The sequence below is a fragment of the Beta vulgaris genome, chromosome 6 (assembly GCF_026745355.1).
Source record: "Beta vulgaris subsp. vulgaris cultivar EL10 chromosome 6, EL10.2, whole genome shotgun sequence".
In the NCBI taxonomy this organism is placed as follows: domain Eukaryota; kingdom Viridiplantae; phylum Streptophyta; class Magnoliopsida; order Caryophyllales; family Amaranthaceae; genus Beta; species Beta vulgaris.
Window position 1 is genome coordinate 2,050,865 of NC_079207.1, and position 16,858 is coordinate 2,067,722.

The 16,858-nt window shown below is 35.8% G+C and overlaps 1 protein-coding gene across 1 annotated transcript; it reads left to right on the plus strand.

Annotated features, from left to right (window-relative positions):
• The first annotated feature begins 1,356 nt into the window (after positions 1-1,356).
• On the plus strand, positions 1,357-16,623 carry LOC104894938 (casein kinase II subunit alpha). Its single transcript, XM_010681317.4, has 10 exons — positions 1,357-1,823; positions 1,911-2,040; positions 3,705-3,899; positions 9,277-9,434; positions 13,793-13,883; positions 15,275-15,340; positions 15,709-15,791; positions 15,901-15,964; positions 16,046-16,114; positions 16,232-16,623. Exons 1-10 carry the CDS (start codon positions 1,447-1,449, stop codon positions 16,289-16,291), a joined length of 1,293 nt encoding a protein of 430 aa, XP_010679619.1. The 5' UTR covers positions 1,357-1,446; the 3' UTR covers positions 16,292-16,623.
• Positions 16,624-16,858: the final 235 nt, after the last annotated feature.

Here is a 16,858-nt window from a genome sequence, read left to right on the forward strand (position 1 = left end):
TTTCGGTCTACCTTTTTCTTACATACAAATCTAGATAATGTTTAATACTAGATAAGACGAAGAAGACGATGAACATTGTTTTAATCAAGATGTTAGTGGTGGCTAATCACAATTTCAATCTTCAAAATTCACTTATTTAATTTGGGTCGGCTTCGGATTCACACATTTCTTATACCTAAAAACAAGCTTTCAAAATGCATGTTAAATAGGAATAAATAGGTCGAGTTCCGTTTGGAATATATGACTCGTTTAGGTAACCCAGATGGATTCAAGGTTGAGGGCGTCACAAGCCAACTCGATCCAACCCGATTATTAGTCATATCATTGAGTATCCCACAGCAGGCCCAAATTTATGTTCAGTATTTTCAAGTATAAACCCACATGAACGGTGACTGACTAAGCTTATAATTGAGTATTTTTCCAATTTTGTATGAACGGTGACTGACTAAGCTTATAATTGAGTATTTTTCCAATTTTGTATGAACGGTGACTGACTAAGCTTATAATTGAGTATTTTTCCAATTTTTTTTGCCTTTTCATGTTTTTAACGGCTATAATTATGTCTTATGTCGCAACATTAATTGATATATGAGTATATGTGTAAGACGACAAAGTGCTTAATACTTGTTACATATTTATTATTCCTCTGTGAAAAAGTTATCTCAATGTCACTTTACTTTCAATGTATAGTACAAGTCACACTATAATTTGTTATCAATTGATTATAGAAAATTTGTCAGAAACTACCTTTTATAATCACTTTTTTGTGAGAAACCACATTTCAAAAAAATTTGGTTAATTAGCCACCTTTTTTGTTCTTTTTTTTGTTGGAAGCCACCACTTGCCGGAATCCGACATTGACTTCGATTTTCCGGCGTGGCCAAAATCTTAATTAATTAGGAGCCGGTCTTTGGTAAGACGGGATGACATTAAAAGAGAGCAGGTCTTTGGTAAGACAGTTTGACTTAAGCTTAACGTCAGACCTGATGACAATAATAACTAATCGAACAAAAAATCATAACTATTAACCCGAAAATCACAACTAATAACTACACAATCATAACTCTTATTCTAAACATAATAATTAATCGTGCAAAAAGCATAATTGCTTAAAAAATATAACTAATAACCGCCTAACGTTAAGCTTAACATCAGACGACTTATATAAGAACTTGTGTTTAATTAGCATGTGCCAAATTTGGCCAAAATATTTGCAACAAGGACAAACTTGTGTCCTAATCATAAATCCTACGAACAAAATATCTACTCCTATCAACAAAAACAAGAATTTGTAACCTGTAAGTAAGAATAAAAGGGAAAACACAAAGCCAAAAGAAGATAGAATTAACTTCAAAAGATATTATAAAAGAAAGAAAAAAAACAGTGTCTAAATTGCGGAACTCCCCAATAGATGGTGCGCTGCCCTTATAGTTTATATTTTGATTGATGGCCGTAAGGCTTCTGCAATTCAGTCTCTCTCCTCGAAACCACCAACTCATCTTCTCCATTTTCGTTCCTCCATTTTCTCTCTCCTCTTTCAACCTCCATTTTTCTCACCATAACAATCATCTTTCATTCTCTGCAAGTGTGCCTGTAAATTCTCCTCTTTATATCCGGCAGTTCAGTAGTCTCTCACCTCCGACGAGATCGTCGGAGTTACGTCGATTAATTAGGTCATCGACAATATCGGAAACGCTGGCGCAGAGAATCGCTAAATCGATTCGCCGCCCTGGCGCTGCTTCGAAAGCTAGGGTTTATTCCGATATTAATGTGATTCGGCCGAAAGATTATTGGGATTATGAGGCTCTTACTGTTCAATGGGGGTTTGTGTTGATTTTCTTTTTGTTTGTTTCAATTTTGTGTGTAATTCGATCTGATTTCTGTTTGTTTTGTTTTGTTTTGTTTGACAGGGAACAAGATGATTATGAGGTGGTGAGGAAGGTTGGGAGAGGCAAGTATAGCGAGGTTTTTGAGGGTGTTCATTGTACTAATAATGAGAAATGTATTATAAAGATCCTCAAACCTGTCAAGAAGAAGAAGGTTAGCTTTCGATTCGTGTTTCGTCTTGCCAATATATTATTGATGGATGATTTTCTGTAGTAAGGCAATGAATTCTGATTCTTTTTGGATTTGGGGATTAGGATGTAGGTCTTGAATAGAAAACACAGTCTGTTTTTATAATTTATTATTTTCGAATGTGAGTTGAGGAATGCTGATAAGGCTTTTAGAAGTGATGCACCCAACATGCTTGCAAACATTTCCTAATAGAAGTGGTACTAAGAAATCTTTTTAAGTGAGACTGAATGAATTTCTGCTCTATGCGATATGTTAGTCAGAACCCTGTAAGCTTGCGTGTTTCTAAGCATTGGACTGGATTTATTCCACTTAAGGCTGTTCTTTAATTCTTATTGATATATCTCAATGAAGTAATTTCAAACCCCAGCAATGGGCATTTGCTCTTTATCAATCCTTTGGTGGAGATTGTCTTCATCTTTCATGCCGACATTATGAATCTTGAACAATTTATTTTTAATGGGAGATAGATGTATGGATTTCTGTAAGCACCTGACTTTAGGAATCTGTCCTGAATATCCTTTTCTTTTTCAATTTATGGGAAGTATGCTCTAAACATATGTTGATTGGAAGAGTAACTCACCAACCTTCTATGCTTGCCATCTTGCTACCAATCTTCAAATGTGGGCCTATTTACTCTTTCACATACCCACGGGGAATTTGCAAGAGCATAAACTTGTGTCATATAAACTAGAGGGGAAGGAGAAAACTAGGATGCTCTTTTGTATCATTCTTTGCAATCTATATCAGGTCAAGGTGGTTAGCATATGAGTTGATCTTTTTCTTTGGAATTGTCTGAGGACATGCACTGTCCTGTAAAGCAGTTTGTAAGATATAAGGAAGTGCAATTAGATGATGCAAAGCAGATATCTTATGTTCTTGATTGCTTTTAGTTTCATTCCATGTTACCTAGAATTTATGAATGAGGTTTAGGTGTACGACTGGCAGCTCCATATGCCAAGAAAGACTTTTCAAAATGCTAACTTGGCAAATGAATCTCTTTGGATGTCAACAGTTCAATCATGTATTTTTTAAAGGGGAGAATTGGAGTCAGCCAGTTGATGTGTTGAAAGACAACTAGAAGCAGGTACTTACAGTTAATTGATGCTCGTAAGAACAAAATGCTGCAGACATTAGCAGGGCATGTACCTAGTCTAGTTACTTCAGCATTTCTCTATGTGAAGGCTCCCATAGATGACTGACGTTGCTATCAGATCTTCATAATAGGCATAGCTGGTCATAGAATTCGATTTAAGTTTCCTGATATACAATGTTATGGTGGAATTTGTGAAGGTTGAATCTCATGTGACGCTATGCAAATTAATTTTTCACTTTTCATGATGGGAAGTTTTTGGCATTTAGTAACTGACAAGGGTTTCACTCAATTATTGATCGAAGCTTACCCTCCCGGCTTCCGATTTTGACTTTTGAGATTCATGCCTCAGTCCTTTTTGTACGATGAAGCAAATTTATGGCGTCCATAATTATTTTAATCACTTCATAATCTTATCTTTTGAAATGGGAACACAATTAATTATCTTTTGGCTTTCAGGGCTTTGTCCTTTGTGATGTTTGCTTTGCACTAATGCAATCAGCTTCTGTATTGATATTTTTTCTTTGTTTTACTACAGATCAAGAGGGAGATTAAAATACTGCAAAACCTTTGCGGTGGACCAAATATTGTGAAATTGCTTGATATTGTAAGAGATCAGCAGTCAAAGACCCCTAGTCTTGTATTCGAATATGTGAATAATACTGATTTTAAAGTGCTGTATCCTACACTGTCAGACTATGACATTCGTTACTACATCTATGAACTTTTAAAGGTAAGTGTACTAATGCTTCATTCAAGTTATTATACAAGATGTGTTGTTGTTTAAGTTTATTTGTTGGGTTGGGAATCTTTGGGTCATATGTCCCAAATTTTGTGTCTCATCTTGTGTCCGGCCTCTACATAATCTTGATAAATCACCAACTCAAAATTGATTGTTAAACGTAGATGATGTGGCACAATAATAGATTATGGGATATAGTATGACACAAATTATGTATGAGATAGAGGATCTCCTTTGATACTCTTTGATTTTTTTTTGTATTCTGTACAAATCTATGACGTTTGCTTTGGTTTTTGCTTTTTCGTCTTATTTTGTAACCAAATTTTGTTTCTTTACCAATAAATACATAATATAATGGTTCCTATTGTTTTAATGAACATCAGAACATCGATGTAGTGGAATACTGATGAAAGATTGGCAAAAGATTGTCGGGTCACATGTGTGTTGGCAACTTGACTCCTTTAGGTATCTGCTTGAAGTCATTTGATGTTGATCTCCACCAAATGATGCGTGTTATATGTTAATATCTATATTATGCTCTTAAATGATCATTTTAGACACTGGATATGTGACTGGACAAGAGATCTAGCTGGAAAACCAGGAACCTGATCAGAGTTGGACCTGAAAATCTTCCTAAAAGCTATGGCCTGCCTCTCTGGCCTCATATCTCTAAAACTAATTATATACTAGTAACTAATTGACCTAATTCAAAAGTAATTCATATTCCTTATGCAACAAATATGACTTGAACATGATGATACACCTGATCTACATTTCTCCTTGCAACTGGGGACTCTTACTGCAATTATATCAAACTGTAATTGATCTGATAGAGTGTTGTCACAACCCTTTTTCTCCTCCCTTTTGTTGAAGAATTGGTTAAGTTGTAGAAAAAGAGGTAGATTAAGGTGCATGCAAAGTCACAAGTATAGGTAGGTGGATGAGCGGAATAATCCCTTTATTAGTGGTGTACATTTTGTTGTGGAGCAATACATATTTGAGAATTCTGCATAAGTGGGTTCTAGCTTTCCCTATATCATCCGGTTAGTGAGAAATAAGACTTGCTGCATCATGAATGGGTTTAATATCCTTAAGTGTGGCTGATTGGTGTTAGTCTCCCCTTTCATTCAGTGTAATCATCTTGGTCTCTGTCTCTAGGATTAGGGAGCTCAATGAGAGAGTCGCTGGAGTTGATCACTTTTGGATTATGGATGACCTAATAGTTGATGAAGAGTAGGTATTTTGTTTTGAAAGTTGAAACACACCAGTAGTCTTCTATTTGACATAATATGTCATATTTTGTTAACTTTTATCCTAGATCCACCATTTTCGGCCGGTTTGGTAGATGGTTATAAATGGTGGTAATGAGTTTGTGTGTAAATTTGTGAAGAATATCATTGTCCACATTCCCATGGTAATGCTAATTTATCAAAAAGTGTCCACTTTCCTTCTTGAATTTTCATTCCCATCCAATATCACCTTGAATGGTAATGAGTGGTAATGAAAATTGCTTCCCCTTGGAGACAAAAACACAAGTTTAGGGGTGAGATTGCTTCTCCATGGAGAAAAAATGCCTCCACATGGAGATTTGAAGGGTGCTTCCCTAATAAAATTACACTTTTATTTCATTCCCATCACCGCAATTTATTAACGACTACCAAACGGGACGTTTATGTTTTTTGTTGCCTATCTTAAAGCTCTGAGAACCACTTAGATCCTTAGTCTATTAAGCTCTTGCAAAACGGTTGGTGATATGCACCATATCTTTTTAAGTATGTCTTCCCACTTAGATCATTTATAATTGTTAAGATGATACTATTGCATTAAAGGCAATTTGGGATGGCTTTAAGGTTATGCCCTTTACACACATTAAAGGTGCGCTCTCTTCACCTTAAAGAATCAAGTTTGAGCTATGATAAGTTCAGATTAATTTCAATATGTCCAATTCATTCAAATGAATTCTAATAAGTTCTCATACCTTATAAAATGAGCTTCAGCTAAATTCTAGCGAGTTCCACGAAGCTCAAATTAATTTCAATAATTTCATATTAGTTCACTAAATGTAAGGTGAAGAGAAAGCACCCAAATTATGATCTTTTGGAGAACTTCTATAGAAGATCGATATTCTTTGGAAGTTCCTTTTGGTTTATATTTATGAGGATGCCTTTGGGATTTCTATTTGTAGACTGTCTTATATTTGCTAGCAGATCTGATTGGAGGAGGTTTTTTTTTTTTCATGGAAGATTATGCTGTTGAGGGGATCTGCTGATTCAATTGATGTCCAATCATTCTGTGTTGAGGCTGGTGTCCAGTAATTGAATCACTTACCCATATTGTTATTATTTGAGCTAAGCTAATGCTGTCAAGTAGTGAAAACTGTTGATAAATTGACTTGGGGTATTCGACGAGCTGCCATATTAGAGTTCAAATAGCTCTCTAGATTTGTCTTAGGCTTCAGAGCGAATTAGAGAAAAAGATTCGAAATCGAGCAGTTGGTGGGATTGCTTCATATAGTTAAATTGAGTGCTTGTTTGAAGCTTAATTGGAGTACGAAAAGCTGATCTTAGAATTCTGATGTTGCCTTTTGGTGATCACGTTGAGCTGTATTTTGAAGTTCAAATAGCTCTCTAGATTTGCTTCCAAGCTTCAAGCGTGAGTTGGAGAAAAAGATTTGAAACTGAGTAGCTGGTCAGATTCCTTGTAGTGTTAATTGAGTGCTTGATAACTGGAGTAAAAAAAGCTGTCTTAAGATTCTGATGTTGCCTTTTGGTGATCAAGTTGTTGAGCTGCATGTTGAAGGTAAAGAACGGATTATTTATTATTATGGTTAAGGTAAGAGGTTCTTGAGCTGTTTCTTTTTAGTTTACTGTTCAGATAAATGGAGCATAACAACGGGTCACTTACTTGGCGCCTTTGATTGTTTGGTATTTAGGTTTGTGGAATAACTAATGTGCCATGCCAATTTCCCTTTGGGTTTTCCAACACATATGAGGATAGTTATTAATGTGTTCCCAAACTGTGGTCTGTTGAGTGTGATAGTTATTAATGTTATTCTTTATGAGTATTGATTTGAGAAGCTTTCAGGTGTAAAAAAGGTCAGATGTTTTGAATGTTCCATCAGCAGTCTTTGCTTAGCAATTATTATTTTCTATTTTTTTCTTGGTTTCTTATGAATTATGATGGTTCCATAAACACAACTTTGATAAGTAAAAAAAGGGCTTGATGGCACTTGGGAGTAACTTTTTTCAGTGAAGCTTCACTTGGAAAAGGACTTTGGGACATTGAGGAATATGTTGATAGTTAAGGAAATGCAGCATCTTAGTGGAGTTCTGGGATGAAACTTTCGATAATGGGAGGCTACTTTGTTACTATGATTCTGTGTGAATATAAAGATTACCTTATGACCCGAAACACCACTCATCCCACCAGTGGTAGAGGAGTGGAATGGGTGGCGCCACGGGAAATGAAATTCAAAAGAGCATGGGTGGTGTTGCTGGTAGTTAAAGAGGGAAAGTTGCAATGGTGGAATTATAGGGTTTTCCTTTGATGTATTTAAACAAACAACTTTTAAAATCTAAGAGGTGAACTTTTCCATTCTCATTGCTACCCTTTCTCAAACCCTTTTCTTTCCCTTTTTAAAAACCAAATGTCCCCTTACTGGTGTTTCTGCAGCCTTATGGAAGTTCAGATGGAAACTTAAACTAGTAGTTTGACTGAAACCATTTCTTTATGTCTTCTATTGTTGTGCTTTTTGTTGGTGAGAGTGTCTTACAACTGTATTTATTTTATTCCTCTCGTAAGTCACGTCTTGTTCATTTAGAAAGCCAATAAACCTTTGGTTTTTTTCCTGCTTCACATAGAGGATAAAACTCTTAACCCTCGAGTTGGCAGATGTGTCTATATCATCACAAGAGTAGTCCTGAGGCATAGATGAAGGCCCTTCTTTTAGGCCTACTAAGGCTTCTGCTGCTGTTTGTCAAACTGTAAGTTTTTAGTTACTCATTGGTCGGGATAAAAATTTTAGTGTCTGATGGCTTTTTCATATAATGTCAGGATGCACAAAGCGAGGACCCAATTAGAGGGACAAGCTCTAAGAATTCATGTGAAGTCAAACAAAGTTTACCCACGACTATGAAATATAATGTGTAGCTTATATGAGGGCTTAGGATGAAGTTTTATTAGAGGGTCCACAAAAGAGTGAATTATGGAGAGAAAGATACCCAAAACGAGGAAATTAAAGAGAGGGAAAGTACCAGAAGTCGAGATAATTAATTAGGCAAAGACCAAGACTCTCTTTCTAAATAGAAACCATAATTTCATCATATTTCATTGCCACAACCTCTTTTTGTTGCTCCTCTCTCTTATTTTTGCCACCCAATCTTATGAGAGCCTGTTGGCGACATCTTGAGGCAATGTGGTGAAAGTTCATAAAGCTTTACCCTCACTTAGCATTAACAAGGCGACAACTCTCTTTGTGGTAGCCACTTCAGGTGTTGTTTAGCCCCTTGTTCGTCAATGGAAATGCCACTTCGCTTGGAGTAGGTTGTCAATTTTAATTAAGTAGAAGTTTTGGCTGGTTGCTTAGATAGCAATCTAGTTGGATGTTTTGAATGTAGTAGTATATAATAACGTAAAATTTGTGAGAAACTACCTCATAATATGCATTTTTTTACGAGAAAATACCTAAAATAAAATAAGGCATCAACTACCTTATAATATTTTTTGTGGCAAAAAGGTACTAGTGACCGAATACTATAACTTTGTTTTCCAACATTGACCATCACAACTCTAGCGGCTTGGACCCTTTTTAGTTGATGGCTTTGAATTTCTCTTTTGGACTTATGAAGTTGTATGTTCCATTTCCCGAAACTGCTACATCCAATGTCTTGGAAGTTGTATTTATATTGCTACACTAGAGCGTTTTGTCCAAATTTGTTCTCATTGAATTCCAATGTCGTGCAAAATGAACATGTTCACTTCACTTCCTCTTCTTTTGTAGTGAATATATCTACTTGTCCACAAAGAAATGATACTCATTGCTAAGTTGGAGAAGCCCAGATTTTCATAATTATTTGTGTTTAGAATTTGTAAGTCTTGTTGATGTTATTGTTGCCCTGACTAATCATTTCTCTGTGGGCCTTTTGGTATTCTCTTGTTCATATGGGATTGGGACATAATATGCTGCTGCATGTCGGCATGTGGTTTGCTCACATAAGCAAAAGTTTGAAACAAGAATTGCTAGCTGACTTGGCAATTTGGGTTTGCATGGATATGTTTCTTCTCATGTCCAAGTCTTACTATGGGTGTAATAGAAAGTAATCTGTTATTTTTATTCTTTGTTTCATCTCAGTTTCTGGTTTATGGTCAGGCTTTAGATTATTGCCACTCGCAAGGCATCATGCACCGTGATGTGAAGCCTCATAATGTCATGATTGACCATGAGCAGCGAAAGCTAAGACTTATAGATTGGGGTCTTGCAGAGTTTTATCATCCAGGGAAGGAATACAATGTTCGTGTTGCATCAAGGTTTGTTTTTGGTTTTTTTATATACTACATATACTCTGTTCTCGCTCCTCGCTGATGCATTTTTAAGTTAGTACTCATAATTCTTTTCTATTTTGGAGGAGGTGTGGGGGTTGAGGGGGAAAAGGGATTAATTGCATGTAGAACTTAATCAAGACAACTTTATTTTTTTGACTTTTGCTGCCACCGTCTTTTATACAAAATGAAAAAGCTGGAAGAATCACAAAGCGGAAGGGTCAATATATAAGAGAAAACCAAGCAAACCATAATATGAATTTGTTGGAGGAATAGTTTTCTTTTGTTATTAATCTGACGTGAAATGAAGCCTGGAAACGCCAATTTTCACTTCTTTAGAAAAAGGATTATTGAAGTACCTTATCAGCTAATTTAAACCATGAGTATAGCTCTATGCCTCTGAATCCATGAATATAGAAAACTTAAATTCGAAATAGAAGGGAGGCATGGAATCAGATTAGGAAAATTGATGGGAATCCATTATTGTCACTCTTCTCAATACAGTCCCAACTTGTAATTAACTGAGTATGATCCAAACTTTAAGGGTCATGTTCTCAAGATGGTCCTCGACATGTTGATGACCGGTATAACAAATTAGTTGCGACGCTTGTCTCATTCCCATTGGTCAAGTTTTTTTAGTTTTTGATTTTAATTGAGAAAGTTATCTCCCCCTTTTAGAATGTCTCCCCCCCTTCCATGGCTGTCACCCCATATTCTCTCTCCTCCTTCCACATTCCATATTCTCTTTTCTGCACAACCCTTTCTCTGTCCTTTCCTACCACAACCCCTCTGCTCTCACCTGCCCCTCCACCACCCCCTTTCTCTCTCCTCTTCGTCACCACTCCTTTTCTCTCTGCTGCTGCTGTCGCTGTTCTTGTGGTTCGTGGTGGTTAGGGTGGTTGTTTTTGGTGCGGTTAAGGTGTTCAGTTTCGGTCGGGTGAGGGTGGTTGATTTTGGTGGGTGTGGTGTGGTTTCGATGGAGGGTGGGTGGTTTCAATGGAAGGTTTGGTGTGCAGAGATGAGAGATGAGAGAGTAGAGAGGAAAGGTTAATTAGTAAAGGAAAAAATTAACGTGCTCTCTAGGTTGTAGTTTACACGGACCGAAACAAGAAAATAAGGGTGAATCTTCGGATTGTACTGAGTTATTTGCAAGTAGCGACTCTTTTGAGAAGAGTAGCAAAAGTTGGGATTATTCTCATCAATGTTTCCATGAGAGTATGCAGTGTTATTATCTATTCTTCTGGATCTTGATTTTTCAGACTTGTCTTCGTAGTCTGGTCATCTTTATGCCAGACATCATTATTGAGTTTATTGGAACTAGAAGGGAGAGATTGGAGTCTCTTGGGGTTGGAAGAATGTTTATTCCTTGTTTTTCTGTGTTGAGGGGAAAAAAAATAGATTAGGCGAGTGACATAAAAGTTCGTCCCGGAGAATGTTTTGAGTATCAAGGGGGAAAGGTCTTGTACGGTTTTGAATTACCTTGGAAATTGGAGAGTGGGTTGGATTCTAATTATATCTCTCTTATTGCTTTAAGGATGTAGCCTGTAGGCTTATACTTGAAATTAATTATTGTGTTATCGCCCTTGCCTCCTATATAAAAAGAAAAATTAATTGCACAGAGCTTGGAGTTTTGTAATTACTGTAATATTGGTGCCTTTCAGTTGATATATGATGATATCAGACTGCAAAACGCGTGCTGATATGTGAGTTCTTGGGGCCTGTTTTCTTCACCTTATTTTTCTTAACTTCATGAATTTTTCTCATTATTCTGAACTTTTCTGTACTCTCAATTTTTCTTAACTTTTCAGAATTTTTCTAGACTTTAATTTTCTGAAAATAAGCAAAGGTGAAGAGAATAGGCCCTAAAGTCTGGTATAAGTATTCTAGGTTTTTCATTAGGAAAAAAAGAACGAAAAGGGACTACGGTTAGTTTGTTATTTTTTGGTTTCTATTTTTGCTCATATACATAGTATGCTTGGTCCTTGGCTGAGTCATGGCCTTTGATTTATTTAGCGTAATCTCCTATGCGAGTAGTAGTTCCATCAAATACGTAGCAAATTTTTGTTCCCATTGACAAATTAAATTAAGTTTGGCTACCAAAGAGAGATAGCCAAAACGTAGTGTGACCATTGAGATTTTCCCTTCATTTATTTATAATTAAAAATTATGGTTTATATTCCTTCATTTTTAATGCAAAAGGATATAAACCAGCTTTTTAGTGATGAGATTGTTGTTTCATCGAAGCTAATTGGATCACGAGTTTATTCATATTAAATAACAAAGGGGAAAAGGCATAGGTGAGTAGGACTTCTGGTAGTTATTTATTTAAGTGTATCTATAAAATTTGGAATAAGTGGTCAAAGTTGTGACACTTGGCACATCGATGAGTAAAAAAAATTTGTGTCGTTGTGTGCCCTTTTGTCACACCTAAGATGAGTTAATTAGTGTCAATTATTAATATTAGTGGAAATCAGGCTGAAAATGTGAACATATCATATTACAAATGATAGCCCGGCGTATTTACTTGGCTAAACATAAGTTATTCTTCAGAATTCGTTAGTGTAGGTAAGTAGGAACTATTGTTTAATTTGATCTTTTGTACCATTTCCTATTGGCTAGTTTGCTAGGAACTTTCATCTATGTTGGGAATTGCTTTGTTTAAGCCTTAAAGGAATTAGATATTGGCTGTCTTTTTATTATAGCAACATTATCTTTTAATTGTATAGCTATCTCGTTGGTGGTGAACAAATACTCCATTTGTAGAAAGATATGAACACTTGTTGGGACACGTAGTTTAAGGTGATAAGTTGTAGTGTGATTATCAAATTTTATTAAAAAATAGATGTGATAGGAGTTAGTGGGGGTACTTTGTATTGGAGGAGAGAGAAAGTTGGGTAATTTTTTGTTGATAAAGGTGGAGTGTACGGCAGGGCAAAGGAGTGTAACAAATAATATAGTAATAGCGAGACCATGCTAAGAATGAAAGTACTAGTTCAGGAAAAACATAAAAGGAAAGTGTTTGCTATTCTAGGACTGGACAATACCTCTTCTGTTTTTTTGTTTGGTTGCACCATTTGACATTTGGGCCCTATTTATCACCATATATAAGAAAAAAACAAATTCAAGTAGGATCTTGGTAGTTAGTTTCAATGCGAGGATTCACGATACCAATATTTTGTAATTTTTTCTTAAGCGCAATTACAGATATTAATGGATAAAGATGTGTCGGAGAAGTTGAAAAAGCAAATGGTGCAACAAAAGAAATAAGAGGAAGTAGTCTCGATAAAAGTAATGCAATAACCGGAACCTCCATAATGTAGACTATTTTTAGTTCATGATGAGGATCCGTATCTATTTTCTGTTCTCAAATTTGCGGCTTTGGAGCTTGACATTTTCCATATTTCAGAAGGAATTTTATGGATTGCGTTTGTGTTAAATGCGAGGATGATGTTCAAGGGGATGTGTGGCAGTAGCATCGTCCGTTTGTAGCTCTATAGTCTATATGCTTAAAACAAAACTTAGTTATTGAGCATAATCCGGTGTTGAGGGAGGTTTAATGATGCTACCTATCACAACCTTTTTATCACCTTACTTAATAGAATTTTTGCGTACTTTTTATATAAACGCTCTCTTAGTTATTACTCTCATCAGAAATATCTGCATACAATGTCGATTTTGGCATTCAAGTTTAAAAAGTGAAATATATAAGAAAAGATTTGTGTTGGATTGGCACTACATAAAAAAATCTCCAGGAATAGGAAAGGAAAATAAGTCCTATCAAACTAGAACCGCATTATCTTTTTTTTTCATGTATAGGTTGATGAAAGAACACATATACTTGTCAAAACCGTTAGAATAGGTGCTTTTTTTGCTTTACTGAATTGATCTTCACAACAACAATAATCTTTTCCTAATCCTGCCTAGATGCGTTTGGGGAGTTCTAGACGTATGTGGCCTTGTTTGTAAACAGTTGAAAATTCCAGGCCTGTTCCACGTAAGATGTAAGGTTGGGCAAAAGAAGGTAGATGTAAGATACAAATTAATCATTGTCAGGGTTGCATGTTGAATGAAGTGCGCGATAGACCTAGCATTTGGTGTTATTGGTAATTTTCCCAGAATGTCTGCTCCAAAGTATCTATTTTATTTGATTTCTACTGTACTCAAAGTAACTCGATCATTTGTGAAATTCTAAGCTTGATAACTACCAGCACCTGACTGGTGGTTCGTACCATGCACACTCTCATAATTTTATTGTAGTGTTTTGCCCTTATCCTCCCTCGAGTGGGGTCTCCTCCTATTCTCCAGTATTCTTTTCTGTCTACTGAAGTGTGAACTGATTCTTTCAGATATTTCAAAGGTCCAGAACTTCTTGTTGATTTGCAAGACTATGATTACTCTTTGGACTTATGGAGCCTGGGGTGTATGTTTGCTGGAATGGTCAGTATTTTGTGAACATTTTAGTTTCTCTCAATTGAAAGAACTGCACATCAAATTTAGATGTTTCTTGGATATGGCATCTTTGCATGAAATGGTGTGTTCAGCGGTCATATGAGTAATCGTATTATTTATGGAGCCATGAACTATTGAATAGGAATACCTTACTGATCTCTCTGCTTCACTTTTTTCTTGGCTAAGAGAAGTTAGTCCCTCTGTTTCTTTTCAATTTGAATACTGTATACTTTGACAAATTCACATACTTCACTTTGACCATCGTTTGTGATTTATGTACAAGTAAGAATGTAGTCACGTGGGATCTTATTAGATTTGTCTCAACATATATTTTTCATATATCAACTTTATATAATTTTTTTACTTGTTCGCAATTAATTATGTGCTGGCGAGCACGCAGAATGGAAGATCAGGGAGGCAGAGACAATATTTTCTTTGAAGGAAGAGAGACATATTTTAAACAGAGCTCTCCGGTCTGTCATTAAAATTTTTTTATGAATAAAGATGGTATTATAGTTTAGGTTTATTTAAATTAATTGATGAAAGAAAAGGTAATTTTGAAAATTTGAATCTCTAAAATAAGAGGTCATATATCTCTTGAGTTTCCAAGTTCCAAAATAGGTAATGTGGCCTTGATTAGAGTTTAATGCTGAGAGTAGTAGTCTTCCTTTTTAGCCAACCATGGCAAGTAAGAGTGACCAAGTAGGGTAAAGCCATATCATATTCATGAATCCCACACCTACTATCTGATGTCGGTTTCTCAACAAGTCAAACGTGCTTTAAAGTATGGTTTCCTTTTGAGTCGCGAACTTTTGAAGCTCATTGGCATGAACATTTTTTATAGATGTAAAATTTTTTGGCTTCAAAGATCTGTTTCCAACTCCACCTGGCTTCTCTTTACATTGGAAGTTTTTTCTTTTTTTTTTACCTCGAAAAGAATTAGAGGCTGCACATCGCTTGGTAATTGGATGCTGGCATGGAGTTTATGTATTGTTGTTATTCGACCAGACACCTGACTAGTATCTATGTTAGTCAGACTTACCTACTGGCTACTGCTTGCTGACATCTGTCAAATCCTCTCCCGTGTTTTTTCATGACAGCACTAGCTTCTTATAAGTGTTCATGTACAGGTGTGACTGTACATTGGCATTCTGTTATCCCAATTAATCTTCAGTACTCATCTGATGTGTTGGTCGATATGGTTCTGATTATGTGTACACCGACCTTCCTGCATCTGATATCTTATAACTCATCTCACACTGTTTGCCTAAGGGCTTAACCCCCACCCCCCTTCCTCTCTTCCTGAAAAGGTAGAAAAGTAGAGGGCGGTGAAAGAGCTGCTTCAGCTGTTGCTGACTCGAAGGCCTTTTATCTTGCAGATATTTCGAAAGGAGCCATTCTTTTATGGACATGATAATTATGACCAATTGGTTAAGATAGCCAAGGTATGTTTACTTGGCACTGGGTGTGGAATAAAATGTCTGCAAATTTGTCGTTTTTCCTTTCAACCAGCTTATCTTTCTCGTCTCCTTTTGCTTAAGAAATGTTTTCGAGTAGTAAAAAGATTCTCTTATGTGTGATTACAGCATGCATGTTCGTTTTACCTTTTGTTTTTTAAGCACAAATCTTCTTTTTGCTTGTAATCTCATTGCGGTTACTCGTTTGAGCCCCCATTGTTTAGCTGAATGGTGGCACCAATAAAATAAAGAGTTAGCCATTTTTTTATTTTGCTGGCATTTTTCATGGGGGATTGAGGATAGAACATCAGTCTAGGGTACCTTTTTTTTTTTAATAATACACTTTAGTGCTTCAGGTACTAGGGACAGATGAACTGAATACGTATCTGAACAAGTATCGCATAGACTTAGATCCACATCTTGCTACTCTTGTGGGAAGGTCAGTATTTTGATCTTGCCATCCTTTCTCTCTTTTTCCCCCTGCATATAGTTTATAGCACATAACAAGTGCCAGATCTGTAAGTAAAGCTACCTTTCAATTTTTGCAGGCATAGCCGGAAACCATGGACAAAATTTATCAACACGGACAATCAACATTTGGCAGTTCCCGAGGTGCTATATTTTTTCATTTGACATTTGGAAATAAAATTCATGCTAAACAAATTGTTAACTGTAATTGTTCTTGTCATATAGGCAGTTGATTTTGTCGATAGGTTGCTGAGATATGATCATCAAGAAAGGCCCACTGCCAAAGAAGCTATGGTAAAACTTAAGTTATATTACACCTGATATGATGCAAATGAGTAATAAGTGTTGTTTGAATTTTACATGGTTAATGAACATTGAATTAATGTCTTTGTAATTTGGTAATTTATGTAGGCGCACCCATACTTCTATCCAGTTAAAAATGCGGAAAGCAGCCGGACTCGTACACAATGAATGAAATTGTATCCATGAGAAGGCTAATTATCGTAATGTGAAGATGATTTGCAGTTTGCATTTCTAGTTTCTTCTATTTGTTAAAGTTGATTTCATATCTAGTGTCTTGTTCCTGAGTTCACATTTTCAATTTCAGTACTGGCTTCTTTAGACAGTGAGCTTTATACAAATCAGTTCTCAAAAGCAAGGATTTTCCCCTGATGTTACAGTTTGTGTAATCAAGATTTTAAGCTTTTAAAATATTTTTTTGGATCAAGCATGTACTGAGGTGTTGGACCCTTATGGTTTTTGGCATATTCATTGAGTGAGGAGGGTGCTTGATTGCTCGTTTATTCCGGCCGAAGCTATGCTACATTTGAGTCCTTGTCAGTTCAGTTAATTTCAGTCCAGTATAGTTAATTTCATTTCAGTTCAATTCGTTTCAGTTCAATCTTATTTCATGTTTTAATTATTATTTTTGTTTTCAGTATTACTACTAATATTGTTATTGTTATTAATATAATAATTATAATAGCAATACTTTTTTATATTTTTATATTTATATTGTCATTATTTATTTTTACTATT